The sequence below is a fragment of the Aristolochia californica genome, unplaced genomic scaffold, assembly GCF_029961685.1.
Source record: "Aristolochia californica isolate CCGP_79_NKW_82.1479 unplaced genomic scaffold, dmAriCali1.0.hap1 SCAF_15, whole genome shotgun sequence".
Lineage (NCBI taxonomy): Eukaryota > Viridiplantae > Streptophyta > Magnoliopsida > Piperales > Aristolochiaceae > Aristolochia > Aristolochia californica.
In genome coordinates, this window is record NW_027181826.1 from 22,162,122 (window position 1) to 22,187,500 (window position 25,379).

The 25,379-nt window shown below is 37.6% G+C and overlaps 3 protein-coding genes across 4 annotated transcripts; all 3 read right to left on the minus strand.

The window, feature by feature from the left end:
- Positions 1 to 1,898: 1,898 nt before the first annotated feature.
- On the minus strand, positions 1,899 to 8,525 carry LOC137951359 (ADP-ribosylation factor GTPase-activating protein AGD12-like). 2 transcript variants are annotated; one of them, XM_068797965.1, is made up of 9 exons: positions 8,344 to 8,525; positions 7,427 to 7,510; positions 6,801 to 6,885; positions 4,445 to 4,520; positions 4,190 to 4,353; positions 3,970 to 4,099; positions 3,504 to 3,620; positions 2,968 to 3,063; positions 1,899 to 2,416 (listed from the first exon to the last, which is right to left on the minus strand). In XM_068797965.1, exons 2-9 carry the CDS (start codon positions 7,455 to 7,457, stop codon positions 2,135 to 2,137), a joined length of 981 nt encoding a protein of 326 aa, XP_068654066.1. In that variant the 5' UTR covers positions 7,458 to 7,510; positions 8,344 to 8,525; the 3' UTR covers positions 1,899 to 2,134. The 2 variants fall into 2 exon arrangements, with proteins under 2 accessions (XP_068654066.1, XP_068654067.1); XM_068797966.1 differs by lacking the exon at positions 8,344 to 8,525 and adding an exon at positions 8,204 to 8,320.
- Positions 8,526 to 9,581: 1,056 nt separating this feature from the next.
- Positions 9,582 to 13,230, minus strand: LOC137951453 (ferredoxin--NADP reductase, root isozyme, chloroplastic-like). The gene is made up of 5 exons (XM_068798115.1): positions 13,000 to 13,230; positions 12,224 to 12,280; positions 10,941 to 11,267; positions 10,574 to 10,793; positions 9,582 to 10,422 (listed from the first exon to the last, which is right to left on the minus strand). Exons 1-5 carry the CDS (start codon positions 13,021 to 13,023, stop codon positions 9,923 to 9,925), a joined length of 1,128 nt encoding a protein of 375 aa, XP_068654216.1. The 5' UTR covers positions 13,024 to 13,230; the 3' UTR covers positions 9,582 to 9,922.
- An 8,858-nt stretch (positions 13,231 to 22,088) lies between these two features.
- On the minus strand, positions 22,089 to 23,398 carry LOC137951242 (early nodulin-like protein 17). Its single transcript, XM_068797829.1, has 2 exons — positions 23,197 to 23,398; positions 22,089 to 22,423 (listed from the first exon to the last, which is right to left on the minus strand). The coding sequence occupies exons 1-2, from the start codon at positions 23,396 to 23,398 to the stop codon at positions 22,089 to 22,091; spliced, it is 537 nt and encodes a 178-aa protein (XP_068653930.1).
- Between the last annotated feature and the right edge of the window lie 1,981 nt (positions 23,399 to 25,379).

A 25,379-nucleotide genomic window follows, 5' to 3' on the forward strand; every position in this document is an offset into this window, starting at 1 on the left:
CTTCTTCTTATGGTTCTCATTATTTCCGTTTTTACTCATAGGTGTGGCAACATTATTATTAGATTTTCTCTCAAAATTTGTCAACTTCTCTATGGTAGCTAAAGATGTTGCAAGCATCTTCACCTCCTAAAGCTTCAACTCTTGTTCAGCCCAAGGACGAAGTCTCACAAGAAAAAAAACACCATATCTTCATCGATCATGTTAAAAATGTTTAACATTAAAGAAGTAAATGACTGAATATATTCACAAATCATCCCTTTTTTGCTTCAATGCGCTCAATTCCTTTCGAACTAGGTAATCCACATTTTCGGGAAAGAAATGGCACTTCAACTCACAATTAAAATATTCCGAAGTATCAATCGATTTTTCACCAACCTCAGCATCACCAACCCTTCTTCTCCACCACAAGATAGCATCATCAATGAGGAATGTAGATGCATTACATACCTTTCATTCCTCTCCAAATTTGTGCTTCTCCCTGTCTATTTCTTTCTCTCTACCCTTTTGCACCACAAACTTAAACTCTCTTGTTTTCCTTCTAAGATTCACAACACTATATGTTGGTTTCAAGATCCCCATTAAGATAATTTTGATGATATAAACACTTAAGTTACTTATGATGTATATCAAGAATGCTTTATAACACAAAAAACTTTTATAGAATTCATGGCAACATATCAGTTTGATAGGCCAAAGACCATCCAAACGGATCATACAAAAAGGGAGCATGCAGCTGATGTTAGAAAGCACACATCATAATGACCTCGTAGCTCTGTTGGACCGAACAAGAGACCTTAGTACAATAAGCAAGGCCAAAAAATCAAAGCCCTTCGACCAGACTGGAGAGAGAAAGTGCTCTACTAAACACTGTTCACTTAAACATTTGAATGTCCAACCAGATAAAGGCAGAAAGAGAAAACAAGGATAAGAGAAGAAGGTTGTTCGACCAAACGTCCCCCATCCAATTGAACTTGAGAGAGAAAAGGTATGATGAGTACCCATTTTGCCGCATGGCTGACTGCACCGAAGAAAAGAGGATTGACTTATAAAGACTGTTTAACAAGATTGAGACAAACTGAATGGCTAGGAGAGAGAAAAGCCAATGGGAGCATCCATTTTGTGAATTGTTTGAACACCCAAACCAATGAAGCAACACTCCAAGAAGAAGAAGAAACAACATCTAACTAAGACCATCCAACCGGTCCACAACCATCCCAACTACCACTCCAAAATAGTTGTGAAACCGACAGTCAAGGCTTTGATTCAAGTAAGATCAGTTTCCAAAATCAAGAAGTGACCTATCTATGTGATTAGCAGATTGATATAAAAATTTTAAGAATTTTATTGATATTAGGGGGAAAAAGGATTTTTTTTCACCTATTAAGTGAACACATCTCTTACCACTACCATAGTTTTGAATTATATTCTTTGCCCAAAACGAAAATTAAGCTTAAATGCTTGTCATTCAAACACCAAATTACCCTATGCCTGGGATCAAGACAACCTTTCTGGTTTTGGAGATGTCATCAGTCCAACAAGGACTGAGGCAGCAAACACAAATAAAAACAGAAGAGGGAGATGCACTCACTGCCCTTTAGAATGACTCCTAACTTGATCCAGATGGAAGAACCTTTTTTATCTCCTCTAAACCCGCTTTAATCCCATGAGAAATATCAAACGAAGTTGGAAAACACTTTTTCTCACACACTACAACAAATTATTGATGAACTACAAACGAATTCCACCGAATCCTGCTTAAGAGGCTGGTAATCTGAGCTACTGACCTATGGGATCTTCTTTCTCAGTCGACTGTCTTGCTTTTGACTCGCTGGGCATGATTTGTCATTGCCTTCCAACCGTGCAGAGGCTTCAAATGAAAAGAAGAAGATGACGGCTCATGTAGCAAACCTAAGAACTGTCTTCTGAGAAAATAAGAAAAGATAATCTTCGTCCTGATACAAGTCATAGATGCAGGCACATGTAGCAAACCTAGAATTGTTTCAGACAATCTAACAATGTATAATTATATATTTATATATATGTGAAAGTCGATCCGAAAACTGATAAGCACAAAGTAAAAAATCAATACCAAACCAAAAACAAAAACAAACGAGTCTAATAAAAAGTTACAAGACTATTGCTCCAGGGCCGACCACTCCAACTCTAGATCTACTTCTCCAGACTCCACATTTTGAAGCTTGAGTGACATCTCTTGTTTAATCTTTCCATCAGCTACATTTATTGTGCTGTCACTAGCAAGAGCATTATCAGGTGACTTCAACCATTTCCCAATCTGCATGTCTCCAAACATGCTAGGGTCGTCAATTGCCAGGGCGGCTCCAACCAATGGCTGAATGTCAATTTCAGCTTCCCCCATTATGTCATCAGCTGAGAAGGTGTCATAGTCATAAACTTCCTGTTTCATAGTGAGAACAAATTAACCACCACAATTAGTAATTGACCTTGGTACAACTTCTACAAAGAAAAGACACTCAACTACTCTACATACATCCCTTTTCCATCCCCAACGGATTGTTTGCTTATGCCTGAAACATTACTTCCCTGTTCATCATCCACCGTGTACTGTTCTCTTATTTTGTTGAAGAATTAGAAACAGATTTTTTCTTTTAGTAAGCGTAACCAACATAACATAACCATTTCTTGGGAATGTTTGAACCTAACACTTCCTAACCTGCCCAAATAAATTAAAACAAGATGGACATGATGTTGTGATGCAAATAAGTATGACAAAACATTATGTCAGAGAAGAGCAAGAGACAATATCTCAGACACATCTAATGGTAAAGAGTACACTTTTGGCTTCACCAACAAGAAGTTGGGTTTAAATTTCTATGCTCACAAACAAAAAAATGAAACAGGATAGAAACAAACATTAGAGCCAAATAGACATGAGCTATTTGTTTGGAGACTGGGAACCATGGAAATTTGCAACATATGCATGCTTACCATTTTCAGTGCCTTAAATTTATTGGGGACTGACAGCATCAGCTCCTCATTCCACACTGGGTTCAAATTGCTCGATATTATAGCTGTCTGGACCCTCTGAAAGATGAAAGAGCACGGGCCAATTTAGTTCATTAAAGGGAAAAGAATTACAAGGTGGACATCTATTCTCTAGTCCGAAAATTCACTCCGCTATAATGAGATCTACTTGTACCACCATCTGGTTATTATTTCATCCCAGACATAATTTAGACTTCGATATTTGAGATCACTGCCATTGAATTTTAAAAATCAACTGAACCACAACAAACATCCATCCTGAAGAGGTCAGTAAAATTTTCAGATAACAATATGCACATGAATTATGCAAAACTGTGCGGTGAATGAAGTTAACTCCTCATGTTTGCACTACTGCCAATAAAGCTCATATATTTGTAAAATGAGGACAATGGAACAGCAGGGATCTAGACTGAAACTAATATTAATTCTTGTGTAGGCGGAACACAAGTAATACGGGGGTGTGGGGTGAAGGGACTCACCTGCTGCCCAAGAGTCAACACAACGTACGGATCACTTGATAGCATGTCTCTAATAGCTAGATTCGTGCCCTTTATTACTTTAACCTTCAGCACTCCAATAAACTCCACCATTCCGGCCTGTTATAACAAACAAAATTAAATCCTATTGACAAGACAATAATATCCATCATAATGAATAAACTTTATCAAATATGAGTGGAGACTGCTTGTGATATTGTGCAATAGAAGCCTCACTGGCATACCTCCATCAGAAGAAGAATAGTAATGAATAAACTTTTTTATGACATGTTCAAATTTACATTGTATCTGAAGCAGTTAAAGCTGTAGTAGCAGAAGTAGTAGTAAAAACAACTTTGACAATATTTATGGTTAGAGTAATCAATCTGATGTACAATTAGTACCTCTCTCCTCCTACTAATGATTTTGTACAGACATTGCTGTTCCTTTAACTAGAAAAAATAATTACCATCTCCTTCGAAGTGTCTGAATCACGAATGCTTTCAAGACTGCTCTTCCTCACATTATTAGCAGATCTCTTGGAAAATGAGAGAATTCTCAAACTTGGTTTCAGAAACTCCTGCAGCTCATACTTAGACCTGTACAATAAGCAAGTAACAAAATATAAGAATCCAACCATTTGCATTCACATGTACAAAAATACAAGTCCTTTCCTTACATAATACAACCTGACAAACTTCAAACGATCCTCGTGACTTGAATCTGGGCGAGGCTTCAAAAACCCTTTAGGAATGTAGGCTTCATAAATTGCATTTGCAGAAGAATTCCCACCAACTTCAAACATGGCATCTATCTCATCATCCGACCACTCATCCAATGTCACAGACAAGACCTAAGTGGTAACATTAACATGAACTCAAGAGGGCACATGGCAATTATTTGTTGGTACCATTCAATAATACAAACTCCTAAACTAATCTTACCTTTGAAATATGAGTTCCAAGGCTTCTGTGAACACCGCAGCACTTTAAGCATATGAATACCCCAATGTTTGCTGACCTGCAAAAAAAAGGATAGATCAAAGGATTGTTACTAAAAAGTGTGAGAAACCTTAGGAGTGGATCACCTGGACTCATGGTGTCATGGCCCCATAGAAGTGGATGGTAAGCATGATGCCAGAATGGATCGCCTAGACTCATGGTGTCAAAGGACTATATCATGATGCCAGAATGGAAGGTGTCAGGGACCCATAGGAGTGGATCACCTGGACTCAAAAGCAACCACAACAAAGAGAGTAGAGATTGCTTGGCTGAAATGGTGCAAAAATTGAGGTGCAAACAAGGGCAGCACGCAGAGTGTAGAAGAGACAAACCTTACAGCCAAGAAAAGCATCAAAGATATAGTCCCAATTGACACCTTTAGACTTCCGATGCAAAAAAGTACATACCTTATTGGGTTTAGATCATCTTAGATGACAAAGGTTCCACCAAATGAGATAGAGTTTGGGCCGAAAATAATGGACAACAATCATGACATAGGCAGCTTTATATGAGCCAGCTCGATGGGCACAAGGTTGGATGATGGTGGCAAAGCTCAATGGGCACAAGGTCAGATAATGGTGGCAATAACTCTATGTTTTAAACCTTTGAGGTCAAGGTTTAGGTAGAGGGGAGTAAAATGCAAGGAACCTTAAAGGGTTGTGTTGTAATGGAAGGGTAAGTTAGTTAGGTAGTTAAAAGAGGGTGCTTTTTTTTTTTTTTTCTTTGAAGAGAAGAGGGGGGGGGGGGGGGGGGGGGGGGGGGGGGGGGGGGATGTTGTGGGGGATATACATGTAGTTTTAGGTCCATTGCGGAGCGTTGTTTGTTATTTATTGTTTGGAAATTGGAAGAAAAGAGAAAAGAGAGTTTAAAGGAGGAAGGGAATGACATGCTTTGAGGTCGGGAAAGTAGGGCTGCTAACAGATCCAGATTTGGATCTGAAAGTTCAGACATATCCGTAAATTTAGATTTTTCGGATAGGATTCGAATAAGTTATCCAATGCAATTTCAAATTGAAATCGAAATCAAGTTATCCGGATCCAAAAAATTACCCTTTACCGCCAAAGGTATCCCATGTTGTCCAGTTCTCAAAATTCAAACTTTCCACTTGATTTCCAACTTAAGAGTATTTTAATATTTTACTGTGAACAAGGCAGAGAATCTTCAGCCCCATTAATTGCTGGTTTTCCTCTTTTGGCATGAAGGCTGAGGGAAATTAATTCTCTTACTGCTTTACCTGTTTTGCCAAGAAGGCTGTCTCCTTCATAGCCATTTCCTCTTTCGTTTTGATAAGCTCTGGTTCTCTTCCTTAGAAGCTCCAGCTCTCCTATAGCAAGGTTTAGTTCTTGTTCCTTCTCTAGCATTCCCTCTCTCTCGAATCTTCTCTCTGAAATCCCCTCTCAACCCATCTTTCAGCCCCTCACTCTCTTTGTCTTTCTTCTTCACTTCTAAGTTCTTCCCTCTCGGCCTCTCTGTCTCTCTTCTTTTTCTCTTGCACTGTCTTTTTTCGTCCTTGTTTTTATTTTTCTTCTTGTATTTCTCTCTCTGCTCTTCCTTTTTTCCCCTATAGATTTATTTCTCTTTCCTTAGCCTCTTATCTACGTTTTTGGGGTTAGAGGACAAGAGGATAATTTTTCCTTATTGAAGTTATTTGACTCGGCTTCTCTACATCTCAAAGAACAATGTCTTTCAGTTCTTTTTATTTTTTTATTTTGATTTTGAATCTGGATATTATCCAAATTCAAAATTATCCAACGAAATCAAATGGCGAAACATAAGTTCATATAATTTTTTGGATATCCTAATATCTGCAAACAGATTGGTTTCACACTATTACAATATCAAGACCAAATCAGATCCGTTTACAGCACTATGAGAAAGCAGGCCTCAGTATTTACCCTCCTAAAAAATCCATATATACTCATGTGGTAAAGGGGAAAAGAGACTGATAAACAAAATCTCATGCTTCTGTTGTACATAACCATTTAATTCATATAGACAAATACATATTACCAATTTTTCTGTTATCTAACATCTAAAGTAACAAAAATGCCTGATTCTCCATAAACTATGCAGGAAACTAAAATTGCCTAGGCCAGCTGAGCTAGTTGTATAATTTGTTCCAGAAAAGCAATGACATCTGATAAAAGAACTTTGATCATCCCACAGGACACCATAAGGAGAACAGACAAAGATAGAGAACTTCCACACAAGGATATCCAAGTCAAGTTACATCCATGCAAATGTAGGAACTCCACACCCTAGCAGAAAATAATTTTAATTTGAAATTATTATTTCTTACGCCCATTTAGGATCTGGAGCACCACAATCTGCACACATGCGATTGTCATTTCTCTGCATAAGCTCTCTCAGTCTTCTCAAGTTACCTGCAGCAGAGACAGATGCAGATCAGGTACCATCATAGACATCCATTTAAATGCTATTATCAAAGCAAACCTACGGAAGAACGGGTAATTACATGCATGGTCACTCAAACATGTTTGGCATTTCAAACATATAAAATGGTTATGAAACACAATGCTTATGAAGTAGCACCAAAAACTGTCTATCTTTATAGATTTTCTTTTCTATTCATATTAGTTTTATCATCACTTTTGTGCTGAATGATTTTTTTGCACAGGACTATTCTATTTGCACAGTAAAAAAAGTAACACCATGGAAAAGCAACTCCATCATTCACTGACAGTCCGACGTTTGTGTCTAAGCCTTGAACCAGCATTTCACTGAATTGATTTCTCCAACTTCTCTCGCAGTTACGCATGGAAAAAACAATTTTCATGACATTATTTCAAAAACTTATACATTTAAACTATCAATATCATAGTTTCCAAACAAAATTTATCAAAGAAATGCTTGCATTATGATTCCAATAAACACTAATTAGTATTCAGATCTTTTTGTACTTACCTGGTGAAGACTTTGCCTTGTTATTACTCATCCCTTTATTCACAAACTTGTAACCATCCAATGAAGTGTATCACAGTCTATACCCTGTATCCAGCATATAGAAAACCATTCAGATAAGTGCAAAGACTTTAACGACAAGAAATGAAGCTTTCATATGCAGAGAACTATCAGAAACCCCAAAATCCTACCACTAGACAGGAGAAAAAGAAATAAGAAGGCAAGGACAGGCAAGCACACTTCAAAGTCCTAAGAAACAGAAAAACTTTAACGGTGGTAGAAGTTCCGCCTATTTTCATATTGCTTCCACGAGAAGTGAAAATAGTGGATTGGGTGGAGATGTATGTAGACACAAAATCATTAAAGCAAAAGAGGTGGCACGACAACCAGTGAAAGGGTCTCACTAGATTTAACACACACACACACACACACACACACAAGAGAAGAAGAAGAAGAAGGAGAAGAAAACAATTAAAATGCACTACGGATTAAAAAAACATAGTCACAGAAACATCGTCTACGCAAAATCTGTTCGAGATACTACAGAGCTAAACATTTAGCTACGCTAAAACCACAATCCCATGGCTTGGAACTACCAACCATCCCAAATCACGAAGAAAATTCCAAAGCAGAAAACCATAATCCACACCTCAAAAGGGTATAAGATGCAAACAAGCACGACGAATCCCCTCTGGGAAAAAACCTTATGTCACACAAAATCGAATGAGCCAAAGAAACGACACGACTATACACCTAACAAAATCACAAAAAGAAACCAACCCTCCAAAAAACAAAACATAAATCCGCCCGCAATCCCCAAAAAGATTCCCAGATCAAAGAGATAGATCTCAACGAAGAAACGCAAGCTAGCAGTTCCCTTCAAAATATGAACACCCAGATCAACGAAGACGATAACTTACCCAGAAGACGAGAGGAATTCATACGAAACTGAAGCCTCAAAACACGAACAGAGAGGGTGAGGGGTCAGGAATCAGAAAGACGACGAAAACAGCAAGGGTGCAGATTGCCTTTTTATCCATGATTCCATCTTTCTTCTATTCAGAAATGGTGGAATATGTCTCTTCTCGGGAAAAGGTGGTGACAATTTTCTTGCTTTTAGCGAATTCCGCAAAAGCGTCGGCGACTCCCATGCGCCAACGTGCACATTGTAACATTAACCGACACAACCGTACCTGATCAGCTGGGTCCCACATGGAGTGTTGGGCCCCACCAGCTTATGGTACATCGCCCGTGCCATATCATCAGATGTTAGAGTCCATTCGCTGATTTTAGCTATTTTTTCATTAGCTAACTCTAACCTTGAAAACAACCTTCTGTACCCTTTCGTTTCTTACCAGTTATCATGGCCGCAGATATTTGGGTTCATCGGTCAATTTGATGCTACAACTTCCAAAATGGGAGGGTTTCATCAATTTCAAGCTAATTCTCACACGGATGAAAAACCAGCTTTTTTGCTAGGTGAATTTAGAAGAAGAGTTTGCACAATGGCATCTTACTTTTTGAAAGGCTGGGTATTCTTCATAGGGGACTTGAACTCATCCTCGAACTTAAAATTCCAATCGAACTTAAACCCAAAAACTTCAACCGAATTTGAACCCAAAAAATATATTATGATAACTTTGGTACCATTGAACTGCAAGGTATCACAAAGAAATTCAAGTCTTTACAATTAAACATACTAATGTATAATTACCAACTTAATATACCTAATAGAAAGAACAATACTTTTATAACAAACAACAACAATAGATATCGAGGAACCCAAAAGGATTGAACTCGATCGCCTTTAAGGTTTGAGGTAAATAAAAATAATTATCAACCAATTAAAGAGGGAATCGATGAGAACAATTAGAGTAAAGGGTATTTTATAAAAATAATATATTAACAAGTCAACAACTCAGGAACCAATAAATCAAACTTGGAAAATCTGGTAGTTATCCAGATGAAAAGCTCTGCTGGGATGCATAGGGCAAAGGCACCTTTAATGGCTATACGGAATCCTTAAAAGGCATTTATCGTGGCATCATGGGATAACCCACTCGAACAGAGCAGCACATGAGTTTCTGGTCTGAGAATAATAAACATAAATTGTAAGAATGAATAAGGCTCATCTGTAAAGTACGAACCTCACCTAATCTCATGGGAACTGAGAATCAAACAAATATGTGTGGGTTAATGGTGATACAGTCAATAGGTACCCCTGCCAAAAAAAAATAATTCCCATCTCTGTATTTCTAAAACAGGGGGCAGTTCTTATGTGATCAAGGAGTCCAATGTCCATGTTGATACAACAATTCAATTAAAACTACATCTGCAGCTCATCTCAACCCATACTGTCAAGAATGGGACGATCAGCAGCAGTTTTGCTGAAATTCGGTAATATAAACTGGCTGCTGCTGATAAAATTGAAGTTCATAGGATATAGGATCTTAAATATGAAAAATAAGTTACCCAGATACCACCATTTTCATCAGTTAATCAATAGACCTCCACATGCCACTGCTTGTTCTTCTTGAGCTGCAATAATTTCTCTTCCCAAGTCTCTCCTCTCTGCTCTGCAACTCTTTTCAGTGTTTCTTGAATCCCAGGCATCATCCCCTTCAATCCACAGAAGTAGATGTGGGCTCCTCCATCCAAGAGCTTAAAGATTTCGTCACTGTATTCCTCTATCTTATCCTGAACATACATCTTGCCACCCTTTTGGTTCTTCTGTTCTCTACTCAGGACCTTGTCGTACCTGAAGTTGTCTGGATAGTCCTGAAGGTATTTGGTGAATTCGTTATCATAAAGCAAACTGTCTGTATTGGCCACACCTAGGAAGAGCCAAGCTAGGCCATTAAATTTGAATGTGGGGACAGACTCCATGAACATACGCCGGAGATAGCCACGGAATGGGGCCACGCCGGTTCCAGTTGCAATCATGATATGGGTTGCACTAGGGTCATCCTCTGGCAACAACATCACCTTGCCTGATGGGCCTGCATTCATGTGGACCGAAATTTTAAGAGAGTAAGAAAATTTAACACTGAACTTGGATTGCCATGTCAATTAGAAATTAGGGAAAAAAGAATCAATTAAGTAAATAGGAATATTTAAAAAAGAAACAGCTTAATAAAAAACAACTTTTACCAGTTATCTTTACTTTCTCTCCTGGTTTTGAGTTGCATAAGAAATTGCTGCAGACACCATTCTTTGACGGATCCTCTTTCCCAGTCTCAGGGTCATAGTAAACTGCACGCCTGACACATAAGCTGGCTGTTTTGCTGTCAAAAGAGTCACCATACCTAGTTGATGCAATAGAATATAGGCGGACATTTTGAGGATTCCCAGGTTTTTTAGGATTTTCACCCTACACAGCAGACAGAAATATTAGGATTTTTCATCTCTTTAACACTTTTGACATTATCACCAATCTGTCATATACATAAATATAAAATTAGTAGATAATGTCCATAAATATTTAGACATTAAGTAAAATCATGCTAGAAAAACTTACCGGAGGGATCACACCATAGCTCTGTCCTTCCCAGTAGGGAACATTGCCACCATGGTCAATTACAATATGACAAGTCTCTCCAGGGGCTTTAGGGCCCACGATCCTCTCAACAGAGACAATAGTTGCAGTATATGGTTCCTTGGGTTTGAATATATTGATGGGAGGGTCTTTTGCATCTTCAAGCTCCAGTGGTGAAACAGTGACTTTGCTTTGACTGGCTTGTTGCACGGACATGCAGATTCTCCATCGACTTCTTGATGATGCATTGTTGGCCTTCAAATTCACAAGGGGTCCCCATGATTTGTCTTGAATCCGTAAACTGTGTGCCTACAAATAAACAGAACCATGTCAATCATTGAATGAAGTCAATGAACAGCATAATCAGTTTTTTACCAAGAAAAAACCTCACATATGCAGAAAAGACTCATTTGGTCCAGAAGATTCATCCCAATTACAGTGCACTTGGAATTGCTATTTCATGGGAATCAAGAAGTGCTAAAAAATAGTTGAATGTCATCTAACAAGCATCATTATCACCATTTTGCCTCCAGTTAAAGATTTCACTCAAAAATATTACAAGCACCATCACACTTACAAATATTATAATTAAACAGCATCATCACCATTTCATGGTTTATGCTCATTGCTGCTGATAACTCCCTAGTCTGGTCCCCTCTTAAAAAAAAAAAAAAAAAAAAAACTCCCTTGTCTGGTTGAAAATATAGGACCCCAACGCATGAGAGTGGGACCAAGGCGATGGGCAAACAAAATCAAGATCTCAAGTGAAAAGAAATCGGCTACTTTATCAGAGGGCAAGTGAAGAAGGAGGAAAGAAATTTTTCAATTATGAAGTCAAAGAGTTCCAATGGGGACATTCTATTGACAGAACATGCAAAGAAACCTGCCTCGCCAGAGTTCTAACGAACAACACTAATGCATTTGATGTCTGAATGTCAAAGTACCTGAAGAACATAGATAAAACTATGACTCTCACGTTGGTAAGACTTCTGACTTCCAACACTTTCCTGTTACATCTCATATGCACATATGATTTCTCTTTAGGTGATTCTGATTTAAAGAACGTCAATAGAGTTTAGCTAAAGAAATGGAGGTGGTTAAATTCTAATAAATAATAAAAGTTGCTTGAAAGCCATAGACAAGCCCCAAATGCTACCTGAACAAATAAAATACCCTGACAAAATTCACAAAATAATACAAAAAGATAAAAAATCCAAAAATAGCTTCGACCTTCATTAAAACTATTTCTTAAAGTATCTTCGTACCTTAAATCCGTGAGTCCTTGGAAATGTATCCTTGCTGATTGGAACAGACCCAGAAGCCTGCAAATTTTCGAGGGACACTCCAAGATTCAGTATTGTTTGCACATATATAATTAAAGCAATTTGACCTAAAAGAATATATTAAATACAAGAAGATAAATAGGAAAAGAGACGAGAACGAATCTAGTTCCGTCAAACAGCTTCAAATGCCAAGAACATAGAAATGAAAAACGGAAGTTTCAGGATAAAGTCATACCTAAGGGAAAAAAAAACAAACTTCTGAAATTATTTGGAAAATTTGATACTCACAAACCGAAAAAATAAAAAAATAACCTTTCAGCAAAGGTCAAGAAATCAACAGCATGCGGTAGTTAGGTAATATATGCAGTAAAACGCAACCAAATCTTCTTGATCATGGCACTAAAACACTGTCAGCTCCAGTGGATTGATTTTAAAAGAAAAAAAAAAAGATAAAACAAATGGAACTAGAAAGAAGAGATTTGCCAGCAGTCCACTTTCGGCGTTAAAACCAATTAAAAGAACAAAATTTCAAAACAGAGGATTTCTGCCCAACGAAGACCAGATCACCATCTCAAGATACACACAATTCTCCGAAGATACACACATACTCGTAGTCCAAATAAAATTCAACACCACCACCACAATCACCATCATCACCCTCAATTCAACCAAGACAACTCAATCAAAACATAGACTACGATAAGAAACGACCAGCACAGCCAGAAAATCCACTCCAACCTAACACGGATTGAACTCACCTGAGCAACGGCTAAATGCGCCATGATCAGATCGACAGTCACGAAACTCCGAGACCAGGAGAGAAATGAACTGCTCTTCCCGAATGGCGACGACTCTTTGAAGAACGAAGAGCAGAGGTATTAAAGAGGTTTTATAGGGTTTAGCACATGGAGCTGCAGGAAGAGTGGTTGAACCCTTGGTGACACGGAAGAGGCGGCAATGGTGGCTGCGTAGCCCAATGCGCTCTTGATACGGAAGTTGGATCTCGTTTAATCTTTAATTAGAAATAATGTCTTTGTTATATGATTTATGGGAAAGACAGTAATGCCCCCAATACGCTCTAAAATGTCCGGTTCTTAACTCACAGGCCAACTCATTAGCATAGATTTTTTTACAAAAATACCATTTACTCTAATTGTTCCATCTCAACATACGCTATTATCTTCCGGTGGAGAGGTGCAGCTTTATCAAGAGCCTTTGTTCGTCTTCTTCTTCTTCGTCTCTTTCTAGTGTACCTGTCTGTATCGTTCGAATTCCTCTCTCTTTATGAGGGAGGCAACTGTGCTGTGACCCTGGCGGACCTGGGCAGTGGTATCTTTTACATGCATTACCAATATATTTTCTTCATCCTTTTGTAGATCAAAAGAAGAAAAAAAAGGTTAAAATTGATGCCAATCAATTCACTACCATAGATTTATTTTGTCAAATATCTTATGTTGGAATTTTATAATTTGAGTTTTTCCTACTAAAATTATTATGTTTGAGTGTGTTAATCATAGGGCATTTCAATCTTTTCGTGTACTTGAATATAAGAGAACTAGGGATTTACTAATCCCTCGGAACACGAAGGAGAACTCAATTACTCTCTCTCTCTATCTCTCTCCCTCCCTCTCTCTTTAGGCTGCCTATTCTTTAGCCTTTTCTCTTCTTCATGGAATCGAAGCACGTATGATCAGAAGGTTAATATAATTGTGATAAGTGATGGATATTTAGGTTTACCTTGGTTTCAAATGAAAAGGGATAATGTTGCTCCAAAGAAACAAAAAAGAAAAAAAATGAAGAAAACTATACCTCTTGTACCCGTGAAGATGGAAGGGCTCCTATTAACGAGGCTATTAAAAATCTAGTTAGACTTGTGTTAAGCACCTAGCCAATACTATCCAAAAGACCGGCCTGCTAGGAGCAAAAGGCATAGGTTACTTAACCCCAGGACCATAACAGTACACCCCGCCCTCCCGAGCTGACAATCACGGCAGCCTTAATACAGCAACGGGGACCAGGTCAGGAGCCCATACTCCCATACGCCCCCGCCAGGGGCGTGTAGTCCGCCTGCACTCATGGGGACTCGAAGTCAGGACGCAACGCCTGCTCTGACACCAAATGTTAAACAACTAGCCAATACTACCCAAAAGACCGGCTTGTTAGGAGCGGAAGACATAGGTACTTAACCCTAAGACCGTAACAACTTGAGCCTCGAGAAAGTATAACATTGTCTATAATTGATCCATGAGGGTCACCACCTTTAGAATTTTCAAGAACAAGAACATCGGATAAGAATGCCAAAATTACAATTTGATTACAATTATATAATAAAATATCAAATAGTTATATAAAATTGTAATTTTGTAATATCTAAATATCAAAAAGTTATATAAAAAAGATATTTTATTATATAAAGTTAGTCTATTAACTCTTACAATAGTTGTACTTAATTTTTTTAATAAACTAAAATAGATTTTAACTTGTGAGAATTTAATAAAAATAAATAGTTGAGTTAATTATTTTACTAATTAAAGTTATAAAAATAATATAATATAACATAGAGTTAGACTAATTACTAACAATATCAAAATAATATTAATTTATTAACTAAATATATAAAAAGTAAAATAATTACACAAATACTTACTTTTATAATATCAAAATAGTTAATGAAATTATTATTTTTAAAGTGTTTAAATTCTCACTCTTAAACTATTCATTATTCAACGTACTACATAAACAACGTAATAATAAAAATAAAAATAACAGAAATATAACTCAATCAAATATTTAATATAAAAAACCTCCATTGTACATGCAAAATACAACCAAAAATATCTAATCTCATTAAAACAGAATAGTCAATAATTTTGCCACATATGAATTGCTAATACATCTAAAAAATACATGCTCTTGCAGATTGTACTACAACAGACTCCCTCTAAGTACTTCTTTGAGTGTCCATGCTATCTTTAAAATCACCCCCACAATTACTATCTTCATCTTCATTTGCATTGTTATCTTGACAATGTTCTTCACCAGAATCGTCACTTGAATCATATTCTTCATTTGTTGAACAAATAAAAGATTTAGGTGACTTTGTTTGAGTACTCTTTATTACTTTTTACTTGATAGTCCATTTCATAGAATACAATTATTGCAAAGAAAAGGAAAAATGGAAGATGACATAAGGAAGCCCTGAGCTTATATTTAAATATATTAAGTAGCATTCAATCTACTTATGTTGTTCCAAAACAAAATATGCAATCTAAATTTACAACACCTTAAACACAAAAGCACCCTACTGGCAACATAATGCATACCAATAATGGTACAAAAATATGTAAGTACAAACACTTTGATCAAATAATAATAGTATCCATCATGATCAATGAAGTACCAAAAAAATGACCATTTCAAAAAAAAAAAAAAAAAAACAGTATCAGATGGATGAAACCAGATAGTGTTCATAGAAAAAAGTACCTCTAGGTTATGAAGGAGAGAATTTTGGGATAGCTCAGTATTTACAACTGCAGACCATTTCACCAAACCGGAAGGGAGTATATAAATCATCTGTTATTGGAATTATAAAGCATTCAACCCATTTAACAAATGCTATTATTGGAAGGGGAAGGAGATGCTAATACACACTTCTTTCATTCCATTGCTTCTGTTTGTAGAAGATCTAATAGAATTAGGTCTCTTCAAATTAATGAGGAATTAACTTCTGATCGACAGTCTATCACAAGTGAAATTCTTAATTTTTTTCACGGAAATATACAAAGAAGAATGTCATAATCGTCCATTCACTGATTCTCTTCCTTCGAATATGATTTTTTATGATCAAAGTTAATGGTTAGAAAAGTCATTCACAATGAAAGAGATTGGATGCAGTGTTGAAATGCATTAGGATAAAGCTCCTGGTCCTGATGACTTTAATGGAAAAAAAAATTCAGAGCTTCATGGGGTTCTATGGCTGAAGATATATCTACAAAAATGGTTGATTTCTACTCTTTAAGGAATTTCTTATAGAAATATGAGTACTCCGTTCATTGCTTTGCTGCCAAAGAAGGCCTCTATTTCGAAGGTATCCAATCTTAGACCAATTAGCTTAATATCAGGAGCTTATATAATTATATCTCGAGGTACTAGCGTATAGGTGATAATCTGACATGCCTAATATCATCAGCAAGGAACAAAGCTGATTTATAAAAGGAAGAATGATTTTGGAAACTGCAACGGGAGTTCATGATTTAATTCTCCATTGTAACTTGATTCCACCGATCACCCCCCCCCCCCCCCCCCCCCCCCCCAACAACAGTGTTTTATATGGGGAAAATCATGAGCAAAGTACACAAGGCAAAAAAAACTACAGAAACTTCTCCGAACATGGAAACAAAAAATAAAATGAGAGGCATAGGAAACTAATTCCGAACCAAGAAGAATGATTTCAGCCTCATACCTTCGATTTTCAGGAAGAAGGGTTTACCCTAATATCTCTTGAATCGAGCGGGAGCAGGAAACAATGCACTAACGAATTTTTTTGCAATTTACCTAGTGAAAGTGAAATACATCTCACTTACAAAGTGCACTAACCCAACTTTGAATTATGGACTATGGGTTTTTATTAGAGCTAAATGCTGACAATTAGCACCAAGCTAACAAATAATGGGACTTTGATGTATCTCCCTTGAGAGGGTAATATGTCATTGTGTTGTGAAACAATTTAACTCCAAGGAAGTAAAAAAGAGAGTCAAAATCTTATAGAGAAAAACATTGATCGAGACAGAAATAAGATCATTGCTATTACCAGTAATAATAATATCATCGACATACACAAGTAAAAATAGAACAAGTTTGCCAGTGTTGATAATAAATAAGGAAGTATTAGAGAGAATTCTTGAAACCTAAATCCACAAGAAATTGATGTAGTTCATGATACCAAGCCTGTGGAACCCGTTTGAGTCCATAGATAGCTTTACGAAGTTTACAAACATAAGTTGGATTATCAAAATCAATAAAGCCCGGAGGCTGTGTCATATAAACATGTTTTAATAGCCGACCTTGAAGGAATGCATTATTGACATCAAGTTGATGAAGGAGCCAACCATTGCTAACTACAATACTAAGTACAAAGTCTCACGGTGGTGGGTTTAACAACCGGGCTAAGGGTCTCATGGTAATCCACACCTGGTTGTTTATGAAATCCTTTGGCCACAAGATGAGCTTTAAATTTGTCAATAGACCCATCATAATGTGTTTTGATTCAGAAAATTCATTTACGACCAACAAGATTAGTGATACCATCAGAGGAACTAGCTCCCACGTCCCATTACAAGCAAAAGCATTATATTCTTCAAACATTGCTCAATGCCAATTATGATATTTGAGCGCTTGAGTCATGGAAATAAATTCAAGGTCGGGTTGGGATGTTAAGTGTGTGTGAAGGTTGAGTTTTTTAATTAGTTTACGAATATTATTTTTGGCCTGAGTGGTCATGCAATGTTGGATGAGTTGTTGGGTGGTAGATTGTGTGTCGATGAATGGATGGGTAGGATATGGTGATGGTTGGATGGGTCGTGGTTGCTGCTCAATTTCTATTTGATGTGTTGTATCTCTGAGGTTTGTGAATTATGATCCGAAGGAACCATTTCTTGAGGGTGCCCTTGAGGTGGAGTCTTAGAAGTCAATTTGTGGTGAAGGAGTTGATGAAATAGTAAGCACCTGAGGAATCCAAGTATCTATGGTGGTGGAGGTGGGACAAGGTAGATGATTTTTAAGGGAGGTGTACAAGTAGATTGACGTTACAAACTTGACATGATTATAAAAAAATATTTTTAAAGTAGATGGTTCAAAACACAAGTAAGCACTTTGAGATAATGGGTATCCAAGAAATACACATAGTTTAGACCTTTGATCAAGTTTGTGAGTTGTGTATAGACAAAGCCAAAGATAACATAAACAACAAAAAATCTTTAGTTTTGAATAATTTGGAGTTTTGTGGAAAATTAATTCATATGGAGATGATAAATTAAGTGTAGTGGTTGACATCTTGTTTATTAAATAGACAATAGTGGCCAAGGCATGGGACCAAAAGGTGATTGGAAGGGAGGCATGACAAATTAAGGTGAGACCAGTTTGAAAAATATGACGATGTCGTCTTTCTGAGTAGCCATTGTGTTCAGGTGTATATGGGTGGGGTGGTTAGGTGAGAGATGTCATTTAAAGAAAGGTAATCTTTGAGGTCCATTATTTGAATAGAGTATGATAATTTTTCTTTTGAAGTAATTTTCCACAATTGCTTTGTAACAGTAAAAAACTTCATGAACTTCAGATTTTCGTTTGAGTGGGTAAAACATATGTATTTGGTAAAGTGGTCAACGAAATGACATAGTATTCGAAACCATCTTGTGATAAAATGGGAGAAGTGTATATATCAGAAATAACAATTTCAAGTGGTTGTGTAGAAATAAGAGGTGAAGTATGAAAGACATCTTGTTAATTTTATTACAAAGACATGCATTACATGAAAACTCTTTTGGTATATGAGTAGAATTTTTTTAATAATAACTAGAAATAATATGTTTAAAAATGGGAAGAGTGGGATGACCTAGTCGATGATGCCAATTGCATGATGAGGTTTTGACTTTAGAGAAGGCAAGAATTGGAGAAGACATAGATTTACTAGCGGCCACTCATACACTTCATCTCTAGTGCTGTTTGTCAAACAGATTGCACTCTTGTAAAGATCCTTCACATGAAAAGAAGATGGTAAAATTCAACGGAAGCATTATTAGTAGTGAAAAATTGAGAGATAGAAATTAAGTTTTTTTGCATGGTTGGTACGTAGAGGACATCATTCAAAGTAAATATAGTAGGAGTTGGAAGAGATATAGAACCGGTATGGGGGATGGAGAAACCAATGCTATCTCTAATCATAATATCATCAGAGCCATATAAGGTGCATGAAGAGATAAGTTGTTCAAGTTTTTTGTGACATGGTGAGATGCTTCACTATCAAGTAACTAAGTCAGATTGTTGAAGGTGACGTTAGCAGCATAAGGAGTTCGTGGTTGCCATGGTGTTGTCGAAGTATGAGAAGGTGGAAATCCTTTGTTGGTTGGCTAAATTGGTACGAGTTGAAATTATGGACATCACTTAGCCGAGTGCCCTTGGATGCCACAAATCTTACAAAATCCTAGATATGGACAAGGTCGAGGATGATTGTTGTAAGTTGGAACACTTGAGTTGGTAGCCATGGGTGGTCAGCCAGGGTTGTTCGGTGACGGATACAACCCGCATGACTAATAGGATATTGAAAAGGTGGTCACCAATTATTGTTGAACTTTGGTTGGTGCCAACCGGTCGATTTGTTGGATTTGTAGTGAGTGGAAGACGTGCATCAGGTGTTATGTTTGCGTAATTGATGCTTCAATAGATAGAAGTTTCTCATGAGGCTCATCAAAGGTTATGGGTGTGTCTCGAACTTAAACAACATGAACAAGCTCTTTGTAGTCATCTCCATGTCCATCCAAAACCTTCTCTGTAAGATCTTCCTCATCCATTGGTGTTCCTAGTATGACAAACTCATATGCACGAGATATAATATATTGAAGAAATTAGTGAAATTCATAGTATCTTTTGTCGGATTGTTGAGAAGATTCTTGACCTGTTTAATGCGTCAACAAGATGGTTTGGCGTATGTATTGGCAAGAATAATCCATGTTTCTCGAGAGGTGGTGGCTCGAGCAATGAATAGGACAATTGTAGGAGATAAACAACCAATGAGGGCATTAAGGATCAATTGATCTTGTCAGATACATACATTGTAAGCTAGATTTGGAGAGAGGTTTGCAGTGAGGGTGTTCGGTGGACAGGGTTTGGAGTCATCGATGTACCCAAGGAGATCATACCCGATGAAGAGAGTTTCAAATTGAAGTTTCCATGAAAGATAGTTGATATATTTGAGATTGAGAGCAGTTTGTCTAAAAATATTTATGGCAATAAGATGAAATTCGTTGGTGTTGAGCATTGTTGAGTGTACTAGAGTATTTGAGTTTCTTTTGTAGTGATCATAGTGTTTGATTTGGGTGAGTCGACGTATGTAAAATAGGTAGTGAGATGGAACTAAAAATAGTGAGCAGGCAGTCTTCAAGCGTGAGAGGTTTCTTTTTTCTGCACATGAGAAATTCACACGTGCATCTCTCTTACACGCGCACGCTTCGTCTTCAACCTTCTGTTGATATAGTCAGGAGAGCTGGTTACACTTTAGCACCTGGGCGGCCGCTACGATACGCTATAACACTATTTTGAGGGCTTGATCAGGGTCGTCGAAGGTGCACAAGTATTTGTGGTTGTGTAGGAAGGAGTGTTGGAGACAGATAGAGCTCAAAGTTTTTTTTCGAAGTTTGTTTCCTTTTTGTTCTTCCAATTGCAGTTGCCTTGCTGTTACACTGGGCAAACTAGTGTAGGCGACAAAGGAGAAACATTTGATGGAGACAGAGGCTCGAACAGGTTGTTGAAGAACAATGAGTTGTGGCCACCGATGATGGTGCCAATGGCTACTGCAGAGATGATGTTACAGGCAGAGAAAAAGAGTAAGAGATCTCAGAAAAAAAAAATTTCAGAAGAATGTAAATACATAGAAGATGATTCAAGAACTGCTCTAATACCATATGAGAGATTGTTGTTGATCGAATTGAACCATAATTTTGTATTGATTTAGAGTCATATTTATATATTGATTTACGACAAAAATCACCTAAATAGAAGGGTGATTTAGAAGAGTCCTATGCTTATAGAAGACTCAACTAATTAGATAATCTCATGTATACGAATTTTTACAGAATCAAAGAATCTCTGCTCTTTAATTATCTTCAGGCTAGCAATATTAGATCACTCGATAGCCAATGCAACTTACGTTATGTTATTTTTTATACATTGCAAGCCTATGGGATGTTACAATGTTGCACACTCGAGTCGTTGCCTCTGTTCCAAAACCTATTAAAAGTTTGGAGTGCATGATCATGTGAATCTAATATAGATCAATGCAAATGGGTACACTCTTTGAAATTCTCTTAAGTTTTGAGGGCACTCTTGTAGATTTTCAGTCCCATTTCTAAATACTTACAAAATCTTGGAACCGTTGCCATGGAAAATAGTTAATTTGCTAGTAGCTATCAGTGCGCATGACATGGCCGAGCTTGAAAGATCAGATCAGTATATGGGTCCATTCTAATGCAGGTGGCTTTTCAGCCACTATTGATGGATCACATAATATAACTCATGCGGTCTGTGGTGCCAAGGGTTTTTTTTTTTTTAATGATCAAAGACAACCATTGTTTGTTTGTCCCCTTGTTGCAGAAATTGCAGGAATTCATAATTCTTTTCACTTTTTCTGAACTTAATTCGGTTCTCCTTAGAACTAAAATGAATTCTCCAAAGAGCAAAAATGGGGGAGGGCTCACTGTTTCTTATAAGGATGAGAGGCTCCCCTTCTCTTCTTCCCCTCCGAAAGAAGAAGGTTTCTGCTAGAGGATTCCTCCTCCACCATTATAAACAATCAAGGGGAAAATGGAAAATTATACTGTAAATATCTCTTAAAACGGCTAAAAATCCGGACTCGGTTCCCATTTACACTTCAACCACCATCAGCCATTAATCGAGAAACAGAACAACCAAATTTTGTAACCTTTCTCCAGAAACAAACAAAAAAGACAACAAAACAAAAGTTGGCACCACCCACATTCACAAAATCTTCCAAACAATGCGAATTCAATATCAAATGACGAATCCCCGACTAAAAAACTATCTAAATCCCTATCAACTCGACTCCAGAATGCTATCATTACAGCCTGACGATCATTGAAAAAACAGCAGCGACGGCGAGGGCAACCCGGAGCAACTTGAAGTTCAGTGTTTCCAGGGGCGACGCACCGTTCTTGATGTTCTTTCCGGTGGGAGACTGGGTGGGTGAAGGACGCTTCTCGACGAGGATTGCAACCTTCATTTGGTTGAAGCAGGATCCCCTCGTGCAGATGAAGTAGTAGCGGCCAGTGTGATTTAGTTGCAGGTAGGCAACGCTTTTGTTGTACTGCCAGAGCAGGTGGCTGCTGTCGCATGTCTCGTAGGCTGTTTTATTCACCATGGCCACATCGAACATGTTCTTGTCGAATCTGAAACCTGGAGAGGAGAAAATGTGGTGTGAATTACTAAAAAGAATGTCTTTTTCTTTTTACTTTTTCTCTTCTACTAAAACTTTCAGACCATGCTTTCTACTGTAGTCAGGTTGAATCATCATGAAAGGGGTCTTCATCGTCTTCCCAGTTGAACTCCGGGAAGGGATTTCTTTCTTTTTATTTAACAAATGTTACCGGTCGAACAGGGCAACAGTCTGTCATGTGCTCCCTATAAATTAAAGACAGGAAAACTATATATAATTCTTTCTGTCATGTGAATGGGAAAGAATATATTCAGTTCGTCGGAAATAATGATTATATAAATTATATAGATCACCGAATGAGGTAGAATAACGGAGTTCGCAGTTCGAGTTCAGAGAGCAACCCATACACGCCTAAACTACCAGAAGCAGCAGCCTCTCCCAGAAGAAGTTCAACGGCGCCGCTTACCCAGAACTTCCGACAGGGAAAAAAATGTAGAAAGAAAAGAAAAAAGAAAAGAAAAGACAAGAAAATGGGAGGGGTTTGAAGGAAATTTAAGGCTTAAACAGAGAAATGAGTTCCGAGAGTCTGGAGTAGAGAAATAGAAGAGAGAAGTAAGATTCCCCACGCCCCAAAAAAGGCAAACATTGGATTATTTCAAAAAACGTAATCAAGCAATATCACAAAATACTTAAAAATAAAAAATTCCAGAAAACTCCCAGATCTGCAGCGAAAGAGAACAGACCAAGGGAGAAAAGTCAAGCAAACAATTAGATCTAAACGGCATAAGCAAACCGAGACGAACAAATGCCAAGAAGAAAAGAAGCGGAACAACAATCAAATAGAGCACAGCAAAAAGTCTCAGACTGTAAAAGGAGACGAGGTGTAGGTTACCCAGCCAATCGCCAGGATAAATGTGAGTGGTGTTAGTCCAGTCAGAGTAGTTGTAATTGGGAACCCAGCCGAGCTTCTCCCCGACGATGTGAACTCCCTCCATGCCTGCAAAGACGCCAGGCGCTGTGGCGCACACGATGCAAAGTACGAGCAGCAGCAACGGACGAACGGCGACGGCGGCCATTGGAAAAGATTGCCTCTTTGCTCTCTCTCTCTCTCTCTCTCTCTTGTCTTTCTTCTCGCTGTCCGTTCGTAGCAGTAATAAAAGCTGTCGCCCTCGTGGCGGTGGGGGTAGCTTCACATGCGTGGGGCCGTTCACAATTACATCTTTGCCATCGCAGCTGTTTCAGATTCCGCATCCCGCTCTTAGCGGCCGTAACTTCGAGGAACCTTTAAGTTTATTACCATTCTGCCACCGGACCGTTGCTTCTTCTCTTTCTTTGGGAAAATAGTGGCAGTCGGTATGTGAGCACATACTTAGCCAAAGTCTCCATAATGCTAGTATGACTCTTAGCAGGATTCTCTTAGTGCATGACTTCTAAAAGCTTCCCTTGAGCTTAAGCCCATTACATCTAGCTAACGATGTCAAACATCTTTTTAAACATTAGAAAGATTTTTATGATCAAAGGTAGGTAAAAATTGTTAGGAATTAGACGTTCTAATTTCAAACTAATGAGAGCAATAATAATAAATACGAAAAAAGAAAAACAAGCATGAAGAAAAACACAAGATTTATAAAGATTCGTTCAAGGTGAGACTACGTCTTGTCTTCTGCCGTTGTAGTAATACACTATGAAGATAAAATAATTTAGAAGAGAAATCGCACACACTTATAAGTGATTTTCTCTAACCACTCTCAGACCGCAACTTAAGATCCTTCTCTAATAACGATAATAAAACCCTAATAGTGGCAACTGTGATACAAGAGTGAAATCTCCAAATTGTCCTTAATGAAACAATTATAGATATATCGTAGACCTTTCGGAGGCTCCCTATCCCCCTTCCAACCCCCACAATGACCTTACCACGAAGGTCAATCTACATACCAACTCAGCGTAAGGCATTGATTAGGCTCCACAACTTAACAAAAATATGAGAAATATGTTTATCAATCCTATAGACTCAAGTAGTAGTTCTTTCTCCTTTACAATATCTCTATTATAATGATACTTGATATCTATGTTTTTGCTCTCCTTATTAAACACTGGGTTTCTAGACAATGTAATGGTTCATCTAGTATCAAACTTGACTTGTGTGGGTTAATGCTACTTGTAGTGTATCATCATGAGCAAAAGACAGAGCCATATTGCTTGTGTGGCACTATGTGGTAACAATGTACTCTACTTCCATATATGAAAATGCAACAACTTGTTACTTTTTCGAGGGCCAATAAAAGAATGCATAACCAAGACTGAAAACATCCTGAGGTACTCTTCTGGTCTCCACTATCTCAAACCCAATCATTGTCCACTACAAGTTGAGACGATTCTAAGGAATTGGAGAAAATACTATCTTTCAACGAGCCTTTGATGTACCTCAAAATGCCTTCAAGAGCTTGCAAGGTTAGTACTGTGGTTGCTATCCATGAATTGACTAACCATTCCAATAGTGTACACGATACTTGGGCAAGTAGTTATCACATAGCATAGAGTGTCGCCTATCTACTTATAATAGATGGAGCAAACTTCTGTTCCACTACCCTCCTTGGTCAATTTGAGTCTCTCTCTATGGACGTGCAAATGGAATTAAAGTTTGATATATTAAGCCTCTCTAGAATATCACAAACATACTTTTGTTGAGATACAAAGATTCCATCTTTTGTTAGAGTCACCTCAAGTCCCAGAAAATAGAACACGAAGTCCATGTAACCTTGCCATAACCTTCATCACACAATTTGTCTTTACTAATGGTCTCGAACAATGAAGATTTTTAGTGATAGTCCTTGGCTTCTCCTCTTTATCACATGCAAAGTTTAAAAGCTATATATCTTACATCTTCTCCATAAGTTGAACTTTTTCTAATTTTATGGAATCCAATACGTTGAGAATATTAATTGAAGAAGGTTCTTCTTCATAAGTATTGAA

What these genes read in the sequence shown, in the direction of transcription:
- LOC137951453 (XM_068798115.1), bottom strand. Translation starts at nt 13,023, where the DNA reads ATGGCGCATTTAGCCGTTGCTCAG. An exon ending in CGCATTTAGCCGTTGCTCAG is followed by an intron (nt 12,281 to 12,999) that starts GTGAGTTCAATC and finishes GAAAATTTGCAG; the next exon opens with GCTTCTGGGTCTGTTCCAAT. An exon ending in CAAGGACTCACGGATTTAAG is followed by an intron (nt 11,268 to 12,223) that starts GTACGAAGATAC and finishes GTTTATTTGTAG; the next exon opens with GCACACAGTTTACGGATTCA.
- LOC137951359 (XM_068797965.1), bottom strand. Translation starts at nt 7,457, where the DNA reads ATGAGTAATAACAAGGCAAAGTCTTCACCAG. An exon ending in GATCGTTTGAAGTTTGTCAG is followed by an intron (nt 4,100 to 4,189) that starts GTTGTATTATGT and finishes CTTATTGTACAG; the next exon opens with GTCTAAGTATGAGCTGCAGG. An exon ending in AATTTAAGGCACTGAAAATG is followed by an intron (nt 2,417 to 2,967) that starts GTAAGCATGCAT and finishes ACTATGAAACAG; the next exon opens with GAAGTTTATGACTATGACAC.
- LOC137951242 (XM_068797829.1), bottom strand. Translation starts at nt 23,398, where the DNA reads ATGGAGGGAGTTCACATCGTCGGGGAGAAGCTCGGCTGGGTTCCCAAT. An exon ending in CTTGGCATTTGTTCGTCTCG is followed by an intron (nt 22,424 to 23,196) that starts GTTTGCTTATGC and finishes TCTCCTCTCCAG; the next exon opens with GTTTCAGATTCGACAAGAAC.